The sequence below is a fragment of the Oratosquilla oratoria genome, chromosome 37 (genome assembly GCF_046742065.1).
Source record: "Oratosquilla oratoria isolate Oo_2021 chromosome 37, ASM4674206v1, whole genome shotgun sequence".
In the NCBI taxonomy this organism is placed as follows: domain Eukaryota; kingdom Metazoa; phylum Arthropoda; class Malacostraca; order Stomatopoda; family Squillidae; genus Oratosquilla; species Oratosquilla oratoria.
The window spans coordinates 33,031,514-33,059,203 of record NC_134813.1 but is presented as its reverse complement, the minus strand read 5'-3'; the positions used below and the strand labels follow the sequence as shown (position 1 = coordinate 33,059,203).

Genomic DNA, 27,690 nt, shown 5'->3' with positions numbered 1-27,690 from the left:
AGATCTGAAAAAGAATAGCTTCCCACACAGAGTGGTGGATACTTGGAATAAATTAGATAAGGCAACACTGTGTGCAAACACTATTCAAGAATTTAAGAATAAATTTTATGCTGAAGGATACAAAGACGGGTCATTACGAGCATAGCTCCCTTCCCGTGTGATATAACTAGGTAAATACACTAACACAACAGAGACACATACTCAAGGCTTCTTCCCCCCCCTCCCCATATTTTTTTTTCTTCTTCAATCAAGCGTACCTATTTTCTTTGTCGCCTGCTTCGTAGATGTACAGAACATCATTCGGGCAAACTGTCTCAAAGTCCAAACAGGAGACGTGGAAAAGTGTCTGCACATTCAAACCCTATAGAGAAAAGAGAGGAAGTGCAAGGAATTAATTTTCTTCACATTTGACTTTCCAACAGTTAAACAATGTTACTCTATTACAAAATATTGGTACTAGCATGTAGCAAGTCTGTCTCGCGTCTGATATTGACGCCTGAGAAAGAATAAACAAAGTTGATAAATCGAATTTGGTGGTAAATATATTAATTCATCACCCGTGGCATTCGCTCGAAAAAAGAAAACATAATAACGAAAAATAGAATAAGAGTCAAAAGAAAAAAATAAATAAGATGTAATGAAATAGAATGGATAGGAAATAGATAAAATAAAATAAAATAAAATCCGGTGGGTTTATTACTGTCACTCCAACATTGTTTCCAAAAACAAACAAACCAACCACGACAGACTTCTATGAGGATGTGAAAACTTACTTTGAAACTCCATTCCTGATGTAGATCGTCCGGGTACACATCCGGATAGTTTGAACTCATAATCACGCGTGCCTCCCCTGGCTTTAGCTCGTTGATGCCTTCTGTTGCCATTTGAAGCCCCAAATCTGTCGGCAACGTCAAAGAAGCAAATAATTTTTCAGTTGTAACGCACAAATGCCGACAGGAAACATTTCAGTTCGTAACAATGTAAAATTTAGACAGAAATAATAACAAAAACAAACACCCAACTAGGCAAGCACAAGCAAACAAAATAATTAAAACATGGAGCCGTATTATGTAACTTCCATGGCTGAAAGTTTGTTCCATTCATTGACGACATGACGTCACGAGGCGCGCACGGTGGTCGATCGTAGCACCTTTCCTGATGAGTTTTTCCTAAAGCGAACGTAACTAATCATCATCTAGATTTTGATTAAATAAAGTAACTGACAACCGCTTATAGATGGCGTGTCTAAACGGTGTACAATACCTAAGTTGATGCTTAGGATCAACTACAACAGAATCGGTTATATAAAAATATCTATCAATCAACTCGACTGGTACATTCCTTTTCTATACATCGTGATTCGAGGCACCTCGGAGGCCTAATGACGTCATTCTTTTTACGAAGTGATCCAGCCTGTAGTTATTTGCACATTGGTGCTAAAAAGCTAACTGCAAATACTGAACACTGAAAAAAGTATTCTAATAAGAGCATCCAAGGGTGATCCATGGGTATAGGGGCAAGAGAAAATATTGGTTCCTAGTACATTTGCAGTTGTACTAGAATTGTTAACTTCACCTTGTTGGGGGTCAGATGAGTGATAGGCTTCATAGATGTTTCTAGAACCATCGATGAAGTTGATGTCGCTGGCAGTCACATCAAAGGGACCTAGCTGTGATTTGAAAAATAAGATTTATGCACTACATAAAAATCTTCATTTCTTTTTATGAAATACATATAGATTTGTTGAAAATACACACTATCTGTGGATATATGTATGAATATAATGTGCTATATATTACGAGTAGTGTGCCACCGAATGGAAACAGTGCACAAACAGATCCAAGTCTTCGATGTTAAACAGCTTGTAAATGATAAAGATATTCAACATGAAGATCTTGTTACAAGACCACAAGCTGGTGAGTTTGATTCAAGAAGTGGTTAATATCAACTAGGATAACATGGAAAACTACAGCCATCTACAAATTTTGTACAAAAAGTCAAATGAATCTTACAAAGGCTTATGACAAGAAACGCAGAACATATTTTCCCCTAAAACTGATCCTAGATTGGTAATATTTGAATGGTATGTCTTTATTTACGGTTAGGCCAAGTTAGATTGTAACACAAATAAACGAGAAATAATTATATTCTTTATCAATAACCTAGTCTTATCTATAATGCACTTTAAAGAAAGACCGTTGTCTATTTATTTATCTATATAAGGCAGTGGTTCCCAACCCCAGGGTCGCGACCCAAACTAGGGTCGCGAGGGTGTTTTTGAGGGTCGCCAGAGGGTCTTACAAAAATATAAAAACTATATCTTTGCATGCATTCCCAAATGCCTATGTCTCGTTACACTTTTTAATCCCCCAAGGCATTTACTTGCTTCTCTCAGTCTACAGTTTACCTCCACCTCCACTCCAATTCCTAGCATATGCGACCCCAAATACCTAAAGCTATCCACTTCCTGCATCTCTCCTTTAAGACTTCCAACTCACTGCCATCCTCTCCTCTTGTACATCTCATCACTTTGCTTTTACCCACATTTATTTTCATTTTTTCCTATCACACACCTTCCCAAACTCCGTCACTAACTCTTTCCTTTCTCTGACCGTGTCACAAGTGCAGTGTCGTCAGCAAACAACAACTGGTTCACCTTCCACTTCTTTCAACTTTCTTTAACAATTTTCAATCCCCTGCCCATTACTATCGTATTTAACTTCCGCACCCTCCATCTGTGGCAAGTCCTTTCTTACTTAGTTATTGTATATACATTTACAATAAATATATGTTGATATTAAGTACTCATGTATAATAAAGAATTATTACATATACAATAAAGGAGATACATATACAATACATATATACAATAACTAAGTAAGAAAGGACTTGCCATACATCCATGTACACATTGAACAGCTATGGCAATTTGACACATCTTTGAACCAGCCCCACCTTTACCTCATACAATTTGCTCTCTCCATTTCTAATTCTGACACAGGCTCTACTACTCTCGTAAACACTCTTGAATGCTCTTGAGTTTTCCCCCGATCCTATATATCTGCAAAACCTCCCACAGTTGTTTCCTGTCTACCCTGTCATAAGCATTTTCTAAATCCACAAAGGCCCATAAAAACATCTTTGCCTTTTGCTAAAACCTTCTCATATTGCATGGCCATTATATGGGCAATTGAAGGCCTTTGTATGGGAGACAAACAAATAATTAATAATTTTATTACCTTCCCAAGGTAACAAAAAAGTACATTTTCTTTTACAAAACACTGTATTTCAAAGAAAACTTATTTAAGGGGTAACAATGAAATAAGACATTATGGGATGAGGAGCTTACGCCAGGATGTGTGTAGCTGTTGTGGAAAACACCAAGCTTGCCCCACTATGAACCTGGACTCTTATGGTAGATAACGGTCACTGTAGGGAGGCAGAATTGTGGGATTCGAACCCACATCTAAGCGCATGCGAGACCAACGGTTACAGGTCGTTTCGCTACCAGACCTACATGCTTCCAATTACTCTACCAGCAAATCATATATTTGTATGCAATTGTTATTTCTGGAAACTTATAAAATTAGAAAAAAAAGATATGTTAATGAAATCTTAAAATCAACACATACACACAAGCTGGAACAATGCCTGAATTAAAATCTAAATATCTATCTATATATCAAGGGCTTCCCCCTCCCCTTATTATGATGGAGATAGACAAGTCAAAAGGTACGAACCTACTTCCACTCCCATTCTCCACCCTTTCCTCCCCACTCTCATCTTAGCTCCTCATGGATGACGGGTCATCCCTGTATCTCGCCCACTGCTCTGGACCAGAAACAATGTAGTAAAACATCATATTCACAGCAAGGCCGCTTCACTTAATCGGCGGACCCCTCCCCCTCCGCCCCTCATGCAGAAAAAGAGAACACGGGGAGAAATCACTTCCGGCTGCGTCAAAATATCATTCACACATAACCCATCCCAACTCCCCCGCCCACCCTACCCCTCCCTGCATTGCAGTATGATCCATACGCACCCATTATCCACTCACCTCTATCTTCTACCTTTTCTCTTCCTTCCTTAACTGGAAATAGGCAAGATTTTGTTTACTAATAGGGTGGTCGACGAATGGAATAAACTTAGTAACCATGTAGTAAGCGCTGAAACTATCAGTTGTTTTAAGAAACGATTAGACAACTTTATGGATGGGGATGGCAGGTGGTGATGCATACGGAGCTGCCTAGTGTAGGCTTTATGGTCTCTTGCAGTCTCCTTCATTCTTATGTTCTTATATCCCTCTTGCTCAACACCCCTTTCACCCCATCCATCCATCTCATCCTCGATCGTCCCCTCAAGTTCATTCCATCCATCTCTGCCTTCCACACCTCTTTTTATTAATATTTCTTTACTCATTCTTTCCGTGTGCCCAAACCATCCCAATACTCTCTCATCAGCCCTATCTGCCATCTCCTTTTCCATCCCAGCTCTCCTCCTCACCTCCTCGTTTCTCATTCTGTCCAACCTTGTGACCTCTGCCATCTTCTCAGAAATTTCATCTTAAACACATTTAAGTTTTCCTCTCTGCCTCTCTTAAATTCCATGTCTCTGCCCCATACAGTACTGTCGGCACAATCACCACTTCATATACAAAAAATGACATCATCAGAGAAATTATAAGAGCGAATACATTACGATTCTGAAACGGAATAAAAAAAAGTGACAAATTAACATTCTTATGTTTATAGATAGTAATAATCGAATGGAAATATAAATATTCAAAATTGTACTCACTACGGATGCGTGGAAAGGAGAGAGCAGAAGCAGATTCAAAAGTAGTAGAGCTTGCGGCGACCGACGACTCATGTTGCGAGGCTAACTGTCGACTGAGGGAATGTCAGCCATCTTTGTACATTAGCAAATATTCACAGCATCGAACAAACGGCGAGTACTAGTGGAATAGCAAAACATCTGTGATTCATTAAGTTCAATTTCAGTTCATTGGGAATAATTACTATACTTTTCACCGTGAAGAGCTGAGTAAACTTCTAAAACAACTACACTTGATCTCAAATTTCCAAATTTTCCTTGAAATTCATTCACTTGCGTTTACAGATCCTGACATGATCAATTTGATACTTTTTCAATTCTAGATAAATGGAGGACTATTTTTTTTTTTTTTTTACCTGAAATGGGAATGAACGAGTGCCTATTTTGAGGGACATCATAGAGAACCATCTCCCTCCTAGCCATTTTTAAAAACCTTCAATATCACCATCTGAAAGTGGAACCCTGAGGGGATGACACACGGTTTCTGTACCAGGCTCAAGGACTCTTGATTCCAACTTTACCTTTCTACATCTGGGTGTAACGGCGACTGAAACCTTCTTACTAATACCTTAAGGAATCCCTCACTTATAAAACAGTGAAGGCAATACAACGTGTCCTCCCAGTATATGTATATACGTGTGTGATTCACCATGGTATTGGATCACGTGTTGGTCTCGTTATTGACAAAAATTACCTTCCCAGGTAAGAGCTCTGAGTTTATATATGGACCGATTTTAATGTGTGCATGTGTGGCATAAATTTACAATCAACATATATTGACGTCTATGAATGTGACTTGGAAACCGACGATGACGATGGAGACAAAGCTTAGGCCTGTAAAACGAAGAATAGGGGAATCTGTGACAGGAAAAAATGCTGAATGCCTGAAAGGAACTAAATTGAGTGAAATAACAGACAAGGGTGAAATACATTCCAAAAGCGGGACGGAAATCTTGGAATAGGGAAACTTATAACACAGAAGTCTGCGGGAGTGGCGTGGCAAAGGTTGGTGCGGCCGTGCGACTCGTAAAAGTATTTGAAAGAGCAACTGAAATTTTATCATTAATTGGCCATAAATATCCGAGAGGCATTAGTGCGTAGCTGTGGTGGGGATGGAATATCCATTAGGACCAGCATCATGGATCATCATTCGTCTGTTAACTGAACTTGGTTGAGTGCAAGTAGTATTACTACACTCGTAAATGACTGGCTCAATGACAGTGCAGAATATACAGTACTTACAGCTAAAGCGAAGATGTTCACTTTATATATTATATATATATAATCACATATTAACCGTTTCCATTCCACGGTTCGTTCTCTTGCTGCGAAATAAATCTGAATTCTTATCGTCCAAACAAGACCGAGAGAATGAATTCGACAGGGAATTCTTAAATATAAATATTATTTCATTATTCAACCCAATTGTCCATCAGTATCTCTCAAAATTTGGCGATATATATTTTGTTTCACTAGTCACGTATTCGAATCCAAATGACGTTGGATGGACGCTTCAGCGCCCCCCCCCCACACACACTTTTTGTTTTTCCTGGTACCTGCTCAAAGCCTCAAACCTGTTTCTAGGTGAGCTGCGATTGTGTTCGAAACATACAACCGTTACGCCTAATGTCTGTTTCTACGTACATTTTCCTTGAGAATACAGGAGATTGCAAGAGACCATAAGGCCTACACTAGGCAGTTTCATGTTCATTACCACTTATCACCCCTGTCTATAAACTTACCTAATTTTCTCTTAATTAAAACAACCCAGTTTCGTTAACCACTCTATTAGTAAACCAGTTCTTGCCCATTCCTTTTTAAATTTTTATTTGTCCAATATAATTTTACCACTACATTTGAATATCTCCTTAAGATCGCCCAGCACAATTTTTTTTTCAGATTGTAATTGAAGGTGCCTAAGCTTGTCTTCGTAAATTTCTAGGCCCTTGTATAATTTTGGTCATTCTCCTCTGTACCAAGTAGGTCTAATACGAGCATCTGTTGCTGTGCAGACAATTTTGTACGTGTAAATTCCTTGTGCACATTCTATACAGCGCTGTTCATGATTGTGGTGAAAGTTCATATATTTTCTATGGACATATTAACTATGACATTGTACAAAGAGTACCTTATATATATATATATATATATATATATATATGATTTCCCGGACAAATTTAATGCAGTCTCGACCCAATGCATGCATAAATTGGTTTTATTGAGTAGTAAATTTTTTTTTACCATTCTGCTATATTCATGCTTCATTTTTCCTCTCCTTTTCACGCCTAAGTGAAATATCCTGTACTGATACATTGGCTGCAATATTGTGCGCAATCTATATGTTAGGAAAATGTTTAGGGGTGTCCCTACGGACCGGTGGCACGTATACCTTAAGGAAAAATCTTTACTCATGAAGGAATGTATTTATACTACTGCTGTCCCTCTTCTTAGCTCTTCCATTGAACGTACTCCTTACCACTTCTATAACCTCTTCCTTCTCTGATCTCTTGTGGTAGGAGGGAGAATAATATCGCCCCAACGTTTCAATGCGTGTCGTAGAAATTAATGGGGCAGAGTTAGAAACCCCAGTCTGTATTTTAATACTACAAAAAGTCATGGTACAATAAGATCCGGAAGGACTCCAATTAAATCTCTATTAAATGGGTTATTAAATGTGTGTGAATATGATACAAATATAAGAGGAAAGATTGGTAGTATGTTTGAGAGAAGAAACATGGATGTGTTAACACTGTGAGAAGCTAAACTGAAAAGAAAGCCAGTAGTGGCCAGAGGGTGACGGAAGGAAGGAATGGTACTGTGGGTAACAAGAAAGGTAAATGTGTGGTGAAATGTTGCTGAGGATAATATGGATGAAGGTGACATTAGAATGAGAGATATGGGCTTCTTAAGTACATACAGCCTTGGTAGTGAGGGAAATGAAGGGTAGATTGAAGCATTTTGGATTAATTTAAATGAGTGTGTAGTTTCGAGAGAAATGTAAATGTGATGTTAAGGGATCTGTGGATGTAATAGGGACCTATGGGGTGACAGGAAGAAATGTTGGATATTTGCACTTAAATGGAAATGATAATAGCAGGAGGTGCTAAGATAAGAGGGAGGGTGGAGGGGTGTGGAGTGTATTCAGGGATGGAATGGGTGGGAATGATTTTATGCCTTTTTCTTTTTGGCTACCCCCTTGTAAGGGGGAAAAAGCCTTGGTATATGTATGTATGTATGATAATAGCAAACAGTGTTTAAAAAAAAAAGGCATAAATATACTGGGCCAGTGGTATGTGGGAGAGTAGTTGAGGGGGCATTAATTACCAATGTAGTGGTGCCAAAAACATTGGAACAATTCTGGACATTTTCTGGAGTTTTGGACGAAAGAGAAGAGTGAGGGAGACTGAGGAGGTTTAGAGTGCAGATGCTAATGGAAGTGATGATGGCAAGGGGAAGATGGGTAAAGTATTTTAAGGATCTGTTTCAAGTAGAGGAGGATAGGGAAGCTTTGAATGTGGCAGAAGACGCTAAGAAAATGAGTGCCATGTGACGAATGACAGAACTATCGGGGCTTATACAAATAAGAAACGAAAACTGGCATGGCACCTGGGTTAGATGTTTGTCAGTGTGTAAAAGGGGTTAGTTATTGTGAAATGGCTAGTGAGATCATTCAATATGTACCCAAAAGGAGGAGGAGGAGGAGAGAGAAAAAAAAAAAAATTATTAGAAGCATATACAGTATATGTTTGCATTACAACTGAAATGGGGACAAATATAGATTTAGTAGTTTTACAGTAATCAGTGTGTCAAGTGTGGTTCTTAAGGTGTTTGTATGTTGAGAAGGTTAGGAGGACAACAAAGAGAGTAACTGGAGATGAGCAGCGTAGGTTCAGGAAAGAAGGTTTGTAGATCAAAATTTTGTAGTACGACATAAATAAGGAGTCTTTAGCAACAGTATGTCTTTTGGGGCTTCATAGATTTGGAGGCTTATGATCAGGTTGGGTGTCATTATATGTTGTAGATGTATGGGAAAGGATGTTTCTTGAGGGTGATCAAGTGTTTTAGGTGAATAGCAGTTTCTGTAATCCCCGGGACTGGAATGAGTAGCTTGATGTGAAGGTGAGGCTGACCCAGGGTTGAGTATTGTCACCAGTGCTGTTAAATGTGTTTATGGATAAGGTGATGGGATGCGAGGTTAAGGGGTCTGGAGTTCATGAGAGTGGAGGGAAGTGGGAGATGAACCAGTTGTTTGTGGACCACACTAAGTCTAAAGATAGATTGAAACAGTGGCAGAGTTTGGGAGGGTATGTGAGAAGCTCTAAGTAAATGTGTGTAAAAGTAAGGTGATGATATGTACAAGGGGTGATGATGGAGGTTGGAGGGTATATGCTTTAGCTCAGCCACACCCCTTATTATAAGGGTGAAAAGGCTAGTGAAGAAAGACTAGTAAAAGAGGTGTGGAAGGCAGATGTGGAGGGAGTGAACATGAGGGGACGTCCTAGTATGAGGTGGATGGATGGGGTGAAGGGGGCTTTGGGGAAGAGGGGAATGTCTGTTGAGGAAGGACGGGAGAGGACAGAAGACAGGGGTGAATGGAGAATGGTTGTATATGGATGATGTTGTGATAGCATGAGGTGGAATGGGCAGGTGGATGGGGGGTGAGGTAGTATGTGTGAGCAAAATTTGAAGCAGCCCGAAGGGATTTCTCCCCGTCCTCTCATTTTATGCAATGGGGGGACGGAGAGGGGGGGTCGCCGATTTAATGAAGCGGCCTTGCTGTGGATGTGCTGTGTCTTGCAACACTGCTTCTGACCCAGGGCAGTGGACAAGGTGCAGGGATGACCCGTCATTTCAGGAGGTGCTAAGATAAGAGGGAGGGTGGAGGGGTGTGGAGTGTATTCAGGGGTGGAATAGGTGGGATTGATTTTGTGCCTTTTTCTTTTTGGCTACCCCCCTTGTAAGGGGGAAAAAGCCTTGGTATATGTATGTATGAAAAGGCCTTTTGTTGTGTGTGTGTGTGCATGCACATATGTAATAATATAATAATAAAAACAACCAGTGGTTCACAAGTCAGTGATGTTTTTCCACACATCATTCAAGGGCTTGAGGCAATGAGAGACCAAGAAGAGTGAATGTTTGCATCCACTTAGTAACCACAAAAGCGAGTTAAAGTCAAATGGAGCAGAACATCTCAAAAGCCCTTGGAATACATATCTTGGAGGCTTTGAAGATAAGGACTTTTATACTCCTTGTGGCAAAAGCCAGTTATACAAGTTTGTATTGAGCTGCGTAAGTTCATTCTACACATTTCTTATTTCATAACTAAAAAATGTTCCCACAAAGGTTGAATTCTCATACAATATGAACAACCTAATTATTCAAAGAATATGCATTGACTTAGCCATCACCTTTAAAGATATTTAAGAAGAAACGAGAGGGAGAGAGATTCAACTTACAGTTTATCCAAAGGTTCCTGGCATAAATCTTTGGTCTGTGGGAAAGGTAAAAATCACAACATACGACATGCGAGGATAATGATACAACAACATTGAAAAAACTCATTTATTAAATGAAGATGATTTTGATGGCTATTTACACATGAATTATCAAGTCCTGAGAACAGGGAAGATGCATACTGGGCTATTGTATGTATAGCTGTTTTATCTGGAATTCCTGTGGACATTGATAATGGAAATTGCATTAATGATACAGTAATGATAAAGATAATAAAAAGAGTAACAATAATCTGAATCCGGTCCGAGATGGGTGTGAGTGCTATTTATGCATCTTCCCAACACTTGTACGCAGCTGGGTTCTGGGAAAAACACAAAATCACATGACTACCTACTTACTGCTAGACAAAGAGTGCTGCCTTATTGGTAAGTCATCACTGTTACTGCAGCAGTTAGCTTCTGAGGCCAAGCAAGGCTAATGCAAAGTACCTTTATCAATATTTACTTGGAAAGCTTACATGGCTCATTGTACACATCACCTCATCCTCTGGCATGGGGCTTGGTGCAGGGGTGGTGGTGGTGGTCGGGGTGGGGTTGGGGGTGGCCATTACAGTGTGCTGAGTATTTCTGTAGCAATGAGTGATACAAGACTTTTGTCCAAGTTTCTGCCTAAGAAATGAGTTCTCCTGTTGTCACCACCATTGTGCACACAAACCTACAGTTCAACCACCACCGCTCCCTTTGGCAGTATGTACCACCCTTGCTAAACAAAGCCACAAGGCCCATGCAGAGGATGGGTTCAGATGTGCAGTGGAACTATGATACAGCGAGTGGAACAAGTAACACTATCAATTAGAGAAAAGACAATGTAAACACGGACAGGGCACATAAACTAGGTGTGGCTGCAATGGAACTATGACTGAAAACTAGGGCGGGGGAGTGTCTAGTTTAGTCTGCCACGGGTAAAGGAGGAAACAACACATTCTTGGGAGACAACGTATGTGAGAATTCTGTTTTCGCTGAAACCTAACACCATGACTACAGTACTGTAACAACTCTATCAAGGGATAGGGGTCGAAGTAAAAGAGTAGATCAACATTGGGTCAACTTTAAAAAACATAAAACAGGTTGGTATGGACTATGTATAACAGCTAAGTTGTAGACTTGTTTGCAATCACAACAGAACACTTGGGGTTTGAATTCTCGTAAACTGTAACAACCTTGATGTGTACGGGGAGGCCAGCAGCTAACTAACCAAAAAGACAACAGCAGTCAAGGACCATACAGTTACCTTGCTTGGCTGACTGAAAAGCTTGTTAACAGCTGTAGTAACTGGTAACTGACTAAGTACCAACTACACTGGATGGCAACTGTAAGTTCTGCAAGTGGCAGCTATGGTATGTGGCGGCTGGGGTAGTTGGCTACTTATCTATACTCAAGTGGCCAATAGATGGCAAACAAGTCAGAACAGCCAGCAAGGTGTGGTCATGTGAGGACACCACAGGTTCACTGCTACTGGATCTCCCCGGACTGTCCTAGAACTTACGCAAGTCCCAGGAGCATGTGGAAGGACGCTCCCACCCCTTAGCCTCCGACATAAAAAAAATAAACAAAAAACAACAAGGATAGCCTAAGCTTTGGTGGGGCTGCCTGGGGCACAGCAGGCCAAGGGGTGTGGTGCTACCAAACATGAACACAACAGCAAGGGTTCTCTACGGGGGACAAGGGCACAGCTGCCGACGTGAAGACGCCGTATATAAAAATATCTTTTGTTTCTTTTTGACTCATACAACAAATGCACAGCATTCAATCTTGACATTCTCCTATCAACCAGTATTTACAAACACTTGAGAAAACATGTATCATATCTGACTTAGTGTTTAATCCATATTAAAAGTATATATTAAAAATCTCAATGAAATAACTTAAAAAAAGACATGTTGTACTTACATTGTTGCTATGGCTAATTACAATAATCCGATAAGTTTGCAAAGGAGGAAAGGTGCAGCTTTTGATTGAGGCTTTCCACATGCCGGGGCTGGAGTATTATATACTCGAGGCAGCTGCAGTATCTCATACTGACCTTCCCGCCTCATTGGTCCCTCCCTCCACCACCTTACCCCTACAGCAGCAGCATCTTCAGTTTCAACAACAATAACAACAACGTGAGCCTGTAGGCCATGTTGGCCCCAATCTGTGCAGCAGCAGTAGAAGCAGCAGTAGCAGCAGCAGCAGCAGCACTGCCATGTCATGACTAGTTACTTACTGCTGCACTTGGGCGGGTACTGGGCTGCCTGTAGAATGCTTTGTACTTTCAGCAACTCTTTAGTACAAAAGGGTATGACATTAAAAAACAGCAAATCGGGTAGAAAATTGGGCTATGAAGCCACATTGGCTGGACTGGACCCTCAAGAATGCGAGTGTCCCTTGCCTGACCACAGCCGAGCTTTGTATACACACATATGTGCACACATTCACACAACCTGCCTACCTACAACTTTCATATCACTTCCAGTGTAAAAACCAACTTGGGGAGCGTCTATGAGGTGTCTCACTGTCTCACTCTCATCTCCAAATGTGCTCCTTTACTTCCTTTCTGCTTGTTTGAGCACCTTCAGACTTCAGCACTTCAGAATTTTCACATTCCTTTGCACTTCAGCACTGGTGGTTCACGCTTTTCTTTGGACTTCAGCACCATAGACTTTCTTACACTTGCCAGACATCAGCACTGTGGTACTCCTGTGACTGAGCAGTGCCAAACATCTAGTGCTCCACAATTACACTGTTCCCATGCTTTGCCAGTATCAAGTCATGGCCTCCATTTCCTTGAGTGTGAGATGGCCAATCCAGCCAGTGAGCCATTCTCAGGAGGCAAAGGCCGAGGTCTTCTTACGCTGTCGTTTACTTTCCAGTAGATAACTAAGGTCGATGGCTCCTTTAGGTGGCAGCAAGCCCAAAAGCTTTGTAACTACCTGGTTGACTCGTCCACGCTTTTTGGCTCTCTGAAAAATTAAAACAAAATTTCACATGCCATATCTTTGTGAATGCACATAAAACAGTACGAAAACAGAACTGGGCTGGCACCAATGAATGCCCCAAAAGCAACCACCACACATTAAACACCATATTACCTTATATTTTCCTTATAACCCTTCAGGCAACAATGCAAAATCTTTTCTCTGGATGACTTATGGGCTCCACCAGTGGTTGTGGTTGGATACCTTGTTGATAACATTTTCAGCGAGATACCTCAGGCAATGGATTGACTGCATACAAAGAGTATAAGCCTAGGTGAGATTTACTGGATAATGCTTCTTTTCAAGTCTTGGGAGAATGAGAAGTGTCAAAGGATATCGATATCTGGGTGTAAATCCATAGGGCGGACTGTACAAAGGGGAAATAGTGCCTACAATACTGTGTGGAGGCAGACTTGGAATTTGAGACATAAATGTATTTGATTTGAAATGTTTAAGAAGTTTAATTGCTCCTCCCTAGTCAGCCACTCCACAAGACTCCTTGCTATCCCAGCCTTCATCACTTTCAGTGCTCTGTTTCCTTCTTCCCTTTAGCCCTATCATTTTCATAATCTCCCACTACCACAAACCCTCCCTATTCTACTCATTAAAAAATTCCTGATACACTACCCATCTTCCCTTGATGTCTTTATCTAAATTAACATCTATCTGTCTGCACCCTTTACCTTTTATTCTCTACCTGACTCGCCCCCTCCACACTCTCCACTTCCTTCCAAAATATCTTTTTTTTTTTCTTTCAAAACTCTAATTCAGACACCAATTCCACCTTGCATTGTGCCTCTGCTCTCTTGCTTCTTTACTTCTCATGTGCTTCCTTAGTTACATTGTGCAATCAGCTTAATATACTTGCTTTTCTGCTACTACCACATACACCTCTTCATCCCACCATCTGCTGCCCCTCCTGTTCTCTCTCTCATCCTACATACCATCTTTGCACATTTTAGCCCTCTCCTTGAAACATACTCCTCTACATGTGCTTCTCTTCTAACTTTAATACTTCTCTCAGTTTCTCCTGGTATTCTTTCACTTTTTCCTTGTCATTTATTTTGCTGTGAGGGTTTGGCCATATGGAAAGACTATGTGAAGAAAGATTAGCATAAATAGTGTGGAAGGCAGAGGTGGATGGAATGAACTTAAGGGCAAAAACTACTTTTTCGGTCGAAAATATTAATTTTTTTGAAAATATTTGTGTGGCTCGACGAAATACTAGTACGTTAGGTGCGTAACGCTGCCAGACGTTAGAGCGTCGTGGTGGGTTTTAAAAATTAAATGCCTACTAGACTCTGCTCTGGGTATTTAAACTCTGATGCCATATATCTTCAATATCTAATGTTATGCCTCTTTTTTGTCTTATTTTTGTATTTTTTTTTTTTTTTTTGTTTAGTGTGGGACGATAGTTTTCACGCTGCCGGCTGTATGTTTACCCCTTTCTCCGAGTCAGTGCACGTGTGTGTGAGAGAAAAAAAAAGAGAGAGAGAGAGAAGTATTCATCGACATGTGAAGGCAATATACCATGACCTGTCAACTGCAGCCCTGCTACAAAGATGCATGAAAGGCCACACTCAAAACAGAAATGAAGGCCTGCACTCTAAGCTGTGGCTGCATCAAAGTAAAGCAAAGTTTGCAGGTCTGAACAGGGTGATATTTATGTCTCAGCTCACCATACTCAACCACAACCTGGGATATGAATCTACTCGCTTCACTACCCATATAGGCTTCCCTTCTACTGCTGAGACAAGAAGAACAAAGGTAAAGATGGACATGAGCAGAAAATCTCCACGCCAGCCACGGAAGAAGAGAACCATAAGAACGATAGAGTCTGCATCTGCAGATTACCAGCCAGGCGGCTTTGACCTTTGACGTCTAGGCCTAACCTGGCGACAAGGAGTTGGGTGGCGCCCAATGATGCCCTTCCCTCTGAGGGAATAGTATTTTTTTCCTTCATAATTGCATATACTTTCATGAAATGTAATTATGAGAGAAAAAAAGGGGACCAGGTGCCTATATAAACTTCGAGGAAAATCCAGTGTGAGCACACCTTCCCAATATAAGTGACCTGAGGTGACCTAAATGAGCTTCCTTGAAAGTATAACCTCTTGAACATCATCAGTGTTAGGTAAGGACACATGACACATTGTTGTATTAGAAAAAAAAACATTATTGTACTGTACATTGTCACCTGAACATAAAAGTGCGGTTTTCTCAAAACTTAATTTTTAAAGTTTAAAATTCTATATCTAAAATTCTATTGCTCCGATTTTATTCTTTTTTGTAGCATAACACTTAGAAAACAGTCTTCTTTAAAACTGCATATTATAATTCCTTTTAATTAAAAGCTCATAGAAAATACGATTTTTTTAGGTACTTTTTTCGAGAACAGAAATTGCTCAGATTGCTTTTTTTTCTGTGAACTTATTATTGATGATATGCAAGTGGCGATATACAGTATTGCTCTTTTGGGTGTCTTTTAACTCTCAAACCAAGATGACTCTTCTTCTTTGAATAGTTTTTTGTGAATACGATTTTTTTTGTCTATATTTAAAAAAGTACGACTTTTTAAAAGTAATATATAAATTTCTATGAAAAAAAAGGAAAATAATACCACAGGTACAACACGAGGTAATCTTTAAGCTGTAAAAAAAATCAATGCTCTAGGTGGAAAAATACGGCCACAGAAAATAAAACTGTCAGCGAGTCACCGAAAAAGTAGTTTTTGCCCTTAAGAGGAAGACCAAGAATAGAATAGATGGGGTGAACGCAGCCTTGGGTACAAGATGGAGTGTCTATTGAGCATGGAAGGGAGAGGGCAAGATGTAGGTGTGAGTGGAGAGAGTATGAATGGAAGAAAAACTGACATGGCCTGAAGGGATTTCTTCCTGTCTATTTGGTAAATTCTCGAGGGGATGAGGGGGAGGATCAACATGTAATGTAGCACCAGGTGTAAACCAGCTTCATTTGTTGGGCCCTGCTGTGGAGGTGCCATGGCTTGCTGCATTGCTTCTGACTCAAGCAGTGGGCAGGGGAAAGGGATGAATCTCCATCCACAGGGGCAACAAATATGTGCTGAATGGGTATGGGACACCTGAAAGGTGGCTGTGCCAACTCCCAAATAAGGGGGGAAAGACCCTTTTGGTATATACATATGCAGGTGGTCACTGGAGGTGATTTTTGTGTAATTGCTAGGCATGGAGGTGACCATGGAGGTGACCATGGTGTAATCAGTAAGCAACCCTACCCGGCAAGTGGGAGTTAGTTTGATCCGTGGACAGTGCCAGCTTTTCAGTGACCTCCCTACTTCAACAATATATATGTATCTATTCTGTTCACATTCAGCACTTCTCTGCCCTCCTCCCTTTTCCTCCTCCTCCACTTGACCTCTTTCAATTTCCCTTCCACTAGATATTATTTTGACAAGCCCAAATTGCATTTAAATCCAGAACTCTTCAAAATCCTCCTTTTAGGTACTGCCACATAATCCACCAGAACCCTCTTAACCACCCTACCATCCACCCCCCTTGCCCATGTATACTTACACTAGTCTCTCTTCTTAAACCTAAGTTCTCTATCATCACCTCTTTCAAAGCATCTCCAACATTTCTCTGCTATAGTTCTTACCTGCCTACCCATACCTTCCTACTACTCCATCTATTGGCTTATCTCCCACTCTAACAGAAATCCCAATCTACATTTATACAAACAAAACTTTCAATACACTCACTTAAACCAATCCCTCTCTTCCACTTTTCACACCAGGTAACTCACAAAAGCCATCCTAATTTCAAGTTCACCCACATTATTCTTACTGACACTTCACTCCATGCATTTACCTTTCTCATCACTTATCAAAAATGTTACTCCTTCCTTGTCCTTTCTCACTTCAAACATTCTACCCAAACTCCGACCCTTTCAGTTTGGTTTCACATAATAACACATCTGTCTTCTCACAAAATCAATCATTTCACTTCCTTCCATAACATAATTTTATCCTTTTCAAAATCTTCTGTCAGACACCTACCCCACTACATGTATATGCATCCTTGTCCACTAAGAACTCACAAACATAAACATGATCCTCCATGGAGCCAATAGGGTGTCCTTGGCAGTATGTATTGAGATCAAACACCAAGCTATGGTTTACTACCATATCCAAAGGAAGGATTTCACACAGTGGAGAGCGGTTAACCTTATTTGCATAGAATCTGTGCCACGATTCATGGAACATCTCATGTGGATGTTCTGCTCTCCTCATTGCTTCCTCCACTAAGCATTTTGCTTCCACCCTCTTTTGTATCTACTCCTGATATCCTTCCCTAATTCTACTTTGCAACCAATCTTGATGAGAGTCCTTGGTTGTCACTCTCTATGTGGCGCTAACCCTGAAGAATCCTTCACTAATCTGCAACAATTTGTGAATGTCACTAACTCTCATTATACCTGGTCATCACTATCAAGGCACTTTGGATAGGTACAAGCACACACATACAAAGGCTGTAATCCCCCTTGATCAAGGGGTGGCTGAGTCAAACCATCATCCACGCCAAAATACAGTATTCACTTACGCTGACCATCCCTCTCAGATCACTGGAGACGGGTGCCTGCTTTCAGTCACACTGCGTGGACCAAACACAGACCAACATGGCACAATTCCCTTGTCATTGGGTATGACAGCTAACACTGGATTACCTCCACCTTGACTCTTTGCAGGAGAAAAGTAAAGAAATTGGGACACCCAGTCCCTTCACTGCCCCATATAGCTGCTTTTTACTACATGCAGAGGAACATCATGGCAGCATTCTTGTCCCTCTGCCATAGTAGAATAAAACAAGAAATAGTAAATATGTGGTTAGGCACAAAAAAGGCAGCAGGATCAAACAATGAGTTAAGGACAATTAGTGGTAAGAGTATGGAGAACAGAGGTAGAGTAGGCCTGAGGTCTAGAATAATACAGATGAATAAGGTCAAGGAAAGTTTTGGATACAGCAGAAAAGAGAGAATACAAGAGAATGAATACCGTATATGGAAAGAGATTGTGAATGGATAAATGGATGATGTAACCTAAAGGGATGTTCCCCACATCTGCTCCATGGTACCATGAGATGAGTGGATGAAGAGACTTTATGGTGAAGCTACGGGGGCTAGTTTGGCTGTCAGGCCCTATGACAGACGATTTGTGCCTTGTAGCACTGTCTGACCCATGCAGTGTGAGGTGACCCTTCATCCCTGCTGAGATAGTAGAAATGGTGTATGTGGGTCTTTTGGTGTGGATGTATACTTTGACTCAGCCACCCCATAAGAACAGGAGTCACCGAACTGTGGCCTGTGGGCTGGATCCAGCCCATGAAATCAGTTCATCTGACCTGCCACCACTTAAAACATGCCAAAAAAGTTGGCAAATTATTGATAAATAAATATGCTGGTTATTTATTATTTTTTGTATATTCACTATATTGCATTGAGCAAAATTATTATGCGGCTCACGCTCACCAATCTCTGTTATCTGGTCCGCTGTGAAAAAGGTTTGGTGACCCCTGCCTTAGAAGGAACATTGATATTTTTGTGCACACATACATTCTGCTTTCCATTAAACATCCACTCCTACTTCAGCTAGTTTCCTTTTAATTGAAGTTTTAAAGGTTTTTCTTTTCTCCTTTCCCTCCCTACTACCCTATGATTATTGAATAGCAATTTTTCTAATCATAGCATCCCTTTCTGGTCTTCATGTATATGAAAGGCAAATTGTATTGAAGAAAATTAAATGTGTCCCTGTAAGAGAAGCTCTTTTCTTGTATATTACAATTAGGTACAGTGTAAAACAGAATTAGAATTTAAAGAAGACAGACAGGAGCCAAAGCATAACTGAGATGAAGTGACGGTTAAGATCAAACTGTTGTCTCCAGTCTCTCTTGCAGAACATCCACAACCTTCAGGTAACCAGCAATAGCCAGATGGTTAAGAGGATGGATAGAGTGAGCAGATAGCTGGAAGACTGAGTTTATCCAATAATGCAGGGATGGTCTGTATATATGGATGGAATGAGTATAGAAAGCAGAAGTGATTGTACAAGGGGAAGATGAGAATGAGGTGCATTAATAGAGTGAAGGGAACACTGAATGTGTCAAGCAAAAAGTGAGAGGGGCAAAAGATAGGTGTGAACGGAAAAAGGTTGTCTGCTCTCTATATTTCACAAGTAAATGAAGGCAGGGTGGGTGTGTCACCATATAATGAAGTGGTGGGGATGAACCAGCTTCAGCTATTGGCCCCTCCTGTGGAGGGGTTGCCTTGCTGCACAGCCTCTGACCCAAGCAATGTAGTGGGAGACAGGGATGAATCTTCATCCACAAAGAGGGGGCGAGCGAATGAATGTTTGCATGGGTGTATGCTTTGATTCAGCCACCCCTGATATGGGGGGAAGGTCCCTTTTGGTGTATGTACTTTAAATTAAGTAAATCCACTGATCACGAAGTATACTTGCATCAGTTCCAATTGTGATGCAAGGCTCTAGCACCATTAATACTGTTCTAATATGAACATATATTTACAAACATTCTGAGAAACAAGACTAACTTCCTACATGCATTACAAATAATCAACTGAAAACTGCAATTTAGGCAGCTCGGTTGAAGTAACTATAGTAATAAACCAACATGAGTGCTGGCAAGATATAGTGCTTACTGTAGCTGGTGGAGTAGGATCTTCCAGGTCATCCAGGGGTCTTGTGCATCCTGTTGATGTTTTGCAAGCAACAGTGGCCAACGGGCTGGGTGAGGCACTGGATATGGGGGCTGACGCAGATGCAACAGCAATAGTGGACTGCAGTGTTGGGGCCTGCTGTTGCTGTACTGTGCTACTCCCAGAGGATGGCACAGTCTGTTGGGAAGAAGCTTGACGCTCCCTCGATCGCTTTCTGATGCTGCTGCTGCTACTGCTACAAGACAACCGCTGGTCCTCTCCTGGTGCACAACTTGCTTGCTCCTTTGCAGCACTACTGCTGCTACTGCTGCTGCTACTGCTACTACTACTGCCGCCACCACCACCTCCTCCTCCTCCTCCACCTCCACCACCACCACCGCCGCCACTGCCTCTACCTCTTCCACTCGATATCACCTCATGTGGCTGAAATAAAAACAGAAAGAAAAATATATATAGATATAATAAGAAACTTATTGCTATTAATACAAAATTATACTTAGGATTTATTCACTTTGCATTCATCCTTAGATACCTATTTCTCATAAGTTTTCATTCCTCAGACATTTACTCGATTCCCTTATTCAATAATTTACCTCCACCCTCACTGAATTCCCTGATAATGTGACCCTTGACACTTAAAGTTCTTCACTTCCTTTAAATCTTAACTTCAACTCAATGCCACCCCTCCCCTTGTACATCTCATCACCTTACTTTTAACCACATTTATGTTCAACTTCTTCTCATATACCATCCAAAACTCTGCTACTAGCTGCCTCAGTAGTGTCACCTACAAACAGTATCTGGTTTACTTTCCACTTCCTTCTACTATCACTATCTACAACCTCCCATCAACCACCTTCACTTTTACCTCCTCTACCACCCCACCCATGTACATAGTGAACAACCATGGTGACATTACACATCCCTGAGACAGTCCCACCTTTCCCTACATCAACACAAACTCTACTATATATACATATATATATATACCAAAGGCTTTTTCCCACTTCCATGGGGGGTAGCCAAAAAGAAAAAGGCATAGAAACCACTCCCACCCATTCCATTTCCTATATATTCCACTCCCCTCCATCCTCCTCCCTCCCTCTTTTCTTGGCACCTCCTGGATGACAGGTCATCCCTGCATCCTGTCCACTGCCCTGGGTCAGAAGCAGTGTCGCAAGACACAGCACATCCACAGCAAGGCTGCTTCATATATTCGGCGACCCCCCCTCTCCGTCCCCTACTACTCATGTAAATACTTTTGACTTCATTCAACTGGCTTCCTCTTATTCCATACATCTGCAACACATGCCACAAGGCATTCCTATCAAACCTGTCATATGTCCTCTCCCAATCCATAAAACCCCATACATCCTTACCTTTCACTAAATCCTTCTCACAAATCTGCTTTACTATGAAAATTTGATCCATGCAACCATTTTTCCTAAGCCCACTGTTCCTCCCCAATTACTCCCTATATCATGTTCCTAATTCTTTCAATTAACATACATATATGCACCAAAATGCTTTTTCTCCTTACATGTGAGGTAACCAGCCAAGGCATGCACCCACTCATCACTCATTCTTTCAATAACACCCATCCATAATAACAGCATTAGCAAAGCTTATGTTCACACCTATATCTTGTCACAAAATACTGCTACTTACCGTGTATGTTCTTTGTGGTCTTAGTTTTTCGGTGAAAGTGATGAAGGCATAGGGTTTAGTGCAGATTGGGTACTTGGGTTTACTTATCTTGGAGAAAACACGTGCACCCTTGTCCACTCGGAACTCGCAAACATAAACGTGATCCTCCATGGAGCCAATAGGGCGTCCCCGGCAGTATGTATTGAGATCAAGCACCCAGCAATGGTTTACTACCATATCCAAAGGAAGGATTTCACACAGTGGAGAGCGGATAACTTCATTTGGATAGAATTTGCGCCACGATTCATGGAACGTTTCATGTGGACGTAGATAGTGGTGTCCAAAGGCAAATTTGTCCCCCCTGTGGGCAAACATTAATTGATAATAAATATAATCTTAAAACACCCCCTAACCCCTACTCCACATTTTTCCCGAGTTATCTGGAATCTCCTTCAAAGCAAAGTGGCCAGGCATGGGAGAGGCTTAGCCCCCTTTGCATCCTAACCTTATCATGACAAATAATGAACTTTTGAAGCTCATTCCTCAACCCTAAATATTGTTCACTTTTCTAAACTAAATATCCTCAAACAAAACGAAACGTAGCTTATTCAGCAACTTACTTTTCATCAATCCATAAATTCTCTATCTTAAAAATTAGTAAGTCATGGGTTTTAACGTCTTTGACAAGTTTGTATGCTGGCTGCCTTCTCTCTCCTGTTCTCTGTGCAGGGCGGTCACGTAATATATAGACGCTGTCTCCTGTAATCATTAAAAAAGAATATATAAGTATATACTGTTCATGTGTTCAATCAACATCACACAGTGTTTAAACAAAATCTAAGAACAATAATGGTATGATTTGAACAGTACATGGAGTGGAAAAAAATATATATAATAAATAATAAATTAATAAAAATAAAACAAAAATAAATAAAATCAGGTAGGTAAATGTGTAGTGGAGTGGAAGGAGGCTTCTTCAAGGCTAATGTGGATGAAGGTGAAACTGGGAAAGGAGATGTGGGTTTTTGTAAGTGCATATGGGCCTGGTAGTGAGAAGAGTGTAGAAGAAAGGGAGGCTTTTTGGATAGATTTAAATGAGTGCATAGAGGGATTAGGGACGAATGTCAATGTAGTAGTATTGGGAGACCTTATTGCTAGGGTAGGAAATGAACCAATTGACGGAGTGGTTGGGAAATGTGGAGTTCCAGCTAAGAATCGTTGTGGAGAGTTGATGGTTGAGATGTATCTAGTAAGAGAGTTGATGATTGCAAATACAGTGTTTCGGAAGAAAGTCAAGCATAAGTACACATGGGAGAGGGTGGTGAATGGAAGGGTGGTAGATAGAGCATTAATAGACTATGTAGTGGTAGATAAGGAGTATAATAGGAAGAGTTAAGGATGTACATGTGCTATGGGGGGAGAGTGGGGGAATATCAGATCATTTTTTGATGGAAGGTAAGTTGAGAGTGGATGATAGATGGAGAAAGAGGAAAAGGACAAAAGGGAGGGAGGTGCTTAGAGTGAACCCTTTAAATGAAAAGGAGAAGGAGTACAAGAAGAAGCTGAGAGAGGAGTGGGAGGGAGTGAAGGATAGAGCAGAGCTAGGAGTGGAGAAGGAATGGGGATGGTTCAAGGAGGGAGTCACAAAGTGTGCAAAGATGGTGTATGGAACAAAAAGGATGGAAGGAAATAGAAGGAAGGGTAGTGAATGGTGGGATGAGGAAACAAAGAAGGTTGTAGAAGAGAAGCGAGCTTTCACAGATTGGTTACAACATAGGACGAGGGAGTCATATGAGAGGTACAAAGAAAAGAGAAGAGAAGTAAAGCACAAGGTAAAGGAGGCAAAGAGGAGAGCAAATGTGAAATGGGGTAGGAGTATGACAGAAAAATTTGAAAGTAATAAAAAGATGTTTTGGAAAGAAATTAAGAGAGGAAGAGGAGGCGAATCAAGTAGAGAAAAAAAGGTAAAAGGTGCAGATGGAGAGATGATAATGGAAGAGAAGGCAGTAAGAGGAAGATGGGCAGAGTATTTTAGGGAGTTGCTAAATGTGAAGGAGGATAGGGAGGGAAAGATAGCTGCAGTGGGAACTGCTAAGAAAATGACTGTGATGAGTGAGGAAAATGGAGGAGAAATAAGGAAGGATGAAGTGAATGCAGTTCAGATGAGAGCAGGTAAGGCACCTGGTCTGGATGGATGCCATACAGAATGTTTAAAAAAAGGAGGTACGGTGATGGTGGACTGGCTGGTGAGGTTATTTAATGTTTACTGGAGGGTAGAGTACCGGAGGACTGGAGGAGTGCCTGTATAGTTCCACTTTACAAAGGAAAAGGGGACAAGTGTGAGTGTAGTAGTTTCAGAGGGATTAGCTTGTTAAGTGTAGTTGGGAAGGCTTATGGGAGGATCTTGATTGAGAGGATTAGGAGAGGAACAGAGGAAGTAATTGCCGAGGAACAGTGTGGATTTAGGACAGGTAGAGGTTGCATAGATCAGATTTTTGTGGTAAGACAGATATGTGAGAAAGCTATAGGAAAAGGTAAGGATGTTTTTCAGGCTTTTATGGATCTGGAAAAGGCTTATGACAGGGTAGACAGGAAGGCACTGTGGGAGGTTATGCAGATATACGAGATAGGAGGAAAGTTTCTAGGAGCTGTCAAGAGTTTTTATGAGAGTAGTAGAGCATGTGTCAGGATTGGAACTGGAGAGAGTGAGTGGTTCGAGGTAAAGGTGGGACTTCGTCAGGGATGTGTTATGTCGCCCTGGCTGTTTAACTTACACATGGATGGAGTGGTGCGAGAGGTAAATGCAAGGGTGGTGGGTCAGGGACTGGAGATGTTTAAAGAAAATGGAGAAAAGTGGGAGGTGAGCCAGTTGTTGTTTGCGGATGACACTGGGCTTGTAGCAGGATCAGAGGAGGAATTGAGGAAGTTGGTGACAGAGTTTGGGAGAGTGTGTGAAAGAAGAAAGTTGAAGATAAATGTGGGTAAAAGTAAGGTGATGAGATGTACAAGGGGTGAAAGTGGCAGTAGACTGGAAGTGAGCATTAAGAAAGAGCAACTGGAGGAAGTAGATAGTTTTAGATACTTGGGTGTGAATGTGGCAGGAAAAGGTGGAGTGGAGGTGAAGGTAGAATGTAGATTGAGAGAAGCGAGTAAATGCTTTGGTGGATAAAAAGTGTAATGAGGAATAGACATTTGGGAATGGATGGCTAAGAGTATGAAGGAGTGATTGTGCCAACAGCACTGTATGGGGCAGAAACATGGAACATAAAGAGAGGAAGAGAGGAGTTTGAATGTGTTTGAGATGAGGTGTCTGAGAAGTATGATGGGGGTTACTAGGCTGGATAGAGTAAGAAATGAGGAGGTGAGGAGGAGAACAGGGGTGGTAAGGGAGTTGGGAGATAGGGTTGATGAAAGAGTATTGGGATGGTTTGGACACATGGAAAGAATGAGTGAAGAAAGACTAGTAAAAGAGGTATGGAAGGCAGATGTGGAGGGAGTGAACATGAGGGGGCGACTTAGGATGAGATGGATGGATGGGGTGAAAGGGGCTTTGGGGAAGAGGGGAATGTCTGTTGAGGAAGGACGGGAGAGGACAGAAGACAGGGGTGAATGGAGAATGGTTGTATATGGATGATGTTGTGATGCATGAGGTGGAATAGGTGGGGGGATGGGGGGTGAGGTAGTACGTGAGAGAAAAATTTGACGCAGCCCGAAGGGATTTCTCCCCGTCTTCTCCTTTTCTGCATGAGGGGACGGAGAGGGGAGGGGGTCGTCGATTTAATGAAGCGGCCTTGCTGTGGATGTACTGTGTCACATCACTGCCTCTGACCCAGGGCAGTGGACAAGATGCAGGGATGACCCGTCATCCAGGAGGTGCCAAGATAAGAGGGAGGGTAGAGGGTGGAGGGTAGTGGAGTGTATTAGGGATGGAATGGGTGGGAATGGTTTTTATGTCTTTCTTTTTGGCTACCTCCCTTGTAAGAGGAAAAAAACCTTTGGTATATGTATATAAAATCAAACATGAATATTGCAGTCAGTGTAAAACTGAAGTAGTATCATAAGTGAATAAGGGGAAGAGAAGAAAAAATATACACACATACATATATATATTGAGCTATACAAATATTGGTATTAACAAAGAAAATAGTGGTAAATATATAGGGTGAATAGGTAATGAAGGCTTAAAAAAAAAAAAAAAATAAATAAATAAATAAATAAATAAATACATAAAAAACTGGCTATCAGCTTGACAAACTATCTGGCTGCATTACCTTGCTTAATCTGCAGGTTATCCCTCAGCAAGGTTATGAAGTACTTGTGCTCTCGTGGTGCATCTGGAGGTTGTGGGTTCATGGGAACCTCAGGGGAAATGAGTCTTGGAAAACATTCTTCACACAAATAGTGATCTGGTGAGTCAGTTACACCCATGCAGTCACAATGCTGCCATACGAGACAACGTTCACACTGAATCATCATCCCCTCATCACGGTGCATATTACATACACATCGGATAACGTCTTCGTCTTCAAATTCTGTAAAGATGTAAACAACATCAATATAATAAACATCAGGCCCGTACAGAGGGGGGGGGGGGGTACCCGAGCACCTGCCCCTTTGCCCTGTGCCCCAAAAGTGCCCTTCACAAAAATATATAAAAATGAATGAAAAATGATTTCTCACAGGCTTTTTCCATTTTCTTCCCATTCAGAAATTATAATGTGGAAAATGGTGTTGCACCAAACCGGATAGTTGCCAAATACGAATAATACAAAAGAGCGAAGTGCCCAATTTCCAGCCCAAAGCACCTGCCCCTTGCAATATCTGTGCATGTTACTGATAAACATTACCATCACATAAGGCAATCAAATGAATATAGTAGGTTTATTTTTTTCTCAAATCAGTTTGTTAAAATTGGTCAGCAAGGTGTATTGACATGTGTTAATTGAGAGGTTGAAGAAGGAAACTGTAGCTAGAGAAGAGCAGTGTGGGTTTTAGAGAGGAGCTGGGTGTGTTGAGCAAGTGTTTGTAGTATAGTGAGTCCTTGTTATACGGTACATATGCGTTCCTGAAAACCTTACCGCAAATTGAAATTACCGTATACCAAACCCAAGTTTCGACTTATGGCAGACGTACCTTCTCCCTGCTCTTTCCTCTTCAAAATATCTAATCTTACCTCCAAAACATGAGCAGATACTGTATCTGTGAATTTTTCTTACCGTAAATAGAATCGAGGGTAGTAATTACCAAATACCGTAACTGTGAATTTACCGGATAAAGAATTACCGTATCAGGAGGACTCACTGTACAGTAGATATACAGTACAAGATTTTGGCAAGAAGTCATTTTTTTTTGTTGGTCCTTCATGTACCAGGAAAAGGTGTACATTTTGTACAACAGGGTTGACAAATGCATTCTGGAATGTGCTGCAGATGTATAGGATTGGGTGAAGGCTGATGAAGGTTGTCCAATTTTCACATGAGCAATTGGACATATGTTAGGGTTAGGAATGGAAAGATTGAGTGATGTGAGGTGAACGTAGAGCTACATTGGGGTTGTGTGGTATCACCATGGTCATTCAATATATATATATGGATAGGAAAGTAAAGGAGGTAAATGTGAGATTGCTAGGCAGAAGTTTGGAGTTGATAAGTGAGTGTTTGTGGGGGGAAGCTTATGAATGACACTGCAATTATGGCTGATTCCAAGGAGACTGAAGCAATTGGTGACTGACTTTGAAAGGGCATGTGTGTAGAGAATGTTAAGAGTAAATGTGGCCAAAAGTAAAATGATGACATATAAAAAAATATGATGATGGTGACAGGCTGAATGTCAATTTAAAGTGTGAGAGCCTGGATGAAATGGAAAATTAGTATTTGTGGTCACATATGGCAGTGGGCATAGGAAAGGATTTGGACATAAATTAATGAATAATAGAAGTAAATGTCTAAGTGGAATGAATTTTTTTATGAGAAATAGGTATCTAGGGAGGAATATAAGGAGTGATTGCACCCATGGTACTGTAAAGAGGCAGA

The 27,690-nt window shown here is 41.0% G+C and overlaps 2 protein-coding genes across 7 annotated transcripts in view; both read right to left on the bottom strand.

Annotated features, from left to right (window-relative positions):
* Positions 1–247: 247 nt before the first annotated feature.
* On the bottom strand, positions 248–13,049 carry LOC143019420 (uncharacterized). Its single transcript, XM_076175056.1, has 6 exons — positions 12,997–13,049; positions 12,553–12,609; positions 10,805–10,913; positions 1,576–1,669; positions 774–898; positions 248–361 (listed from the first exon to the last, which is right to left on the bottom strand). The coding sequence occupies exons 1-6, from the start codon at positions 13,047–13,049 to the stop codon at positions 248–250; spliced, it is 552 nt and encodes a 183-aa protein (XP_076031171.1).
* The window catches only part of ash1 (histone-lysine N-methyltransferase ash1), a 103,795-nt gene continuing 86,486 nt past the window's right edge, over positions 10,382–27,690 (bottom strand). For 4 of the 6 annotated variants that reach the window (XM_076175447.1, XM_076175451.1, XM_076175449.1 and 1 more), the window contains 5 exons: positions 25,930–26,190; positions 22,279–22,417; positions 21,680–22,019; positions 19,994–20,434; positions 10,382–13,288 (listed from right to left, as the gene is read on the bottom strand). In XM_076175447.1, the coding sequence (XP_076031562.1) occupies positions 13,151–13,288; positions 19,994–20,434; positions 21,680–22,019; positions 22,279–22,417; positions 25,930–26,190 (1,319 nt within the window). In that variant the 3' untranslated portion in view covers positions 10,382–13,150. Of the gene's footprint in view, positions 13,289–17,880; positions 18,125–19,993; positions 20,435–21,679; positions 22,020–22,278; positions 22,418–25,929; positions 26,191–27,690 lie in introns of those variants that run through there. The other 2 variants (XM_076175450.1, XM_076175452.1) reach the window with 2 other exon arrangements.

Bases quoted from the DNA above. Each gene is read 5' to 3' on its own strand.
- LOC143019420 (XM_076175056.1), bottom strand. From the start codon at position 13,049: ATGTTTGGCACTGCTCAGTCACAGGAGTACCACAGTGCTGATGTCTGG. The intron at 12,610-12,996 runs GTAAGAAAGTCT...TTTGTACTAAAG, and splicing joins AGTGCTGATGTCTGGCAAGT to AGTTGCTGAAAGTACAAAGC. The intron at 899-1,575 runs GTGAAGTTAACA...CGTTGCCGACAG, and splicing joins CTCATCTGACCCCCAACAAG to ATTTGGGGCTTCAAATGGCA.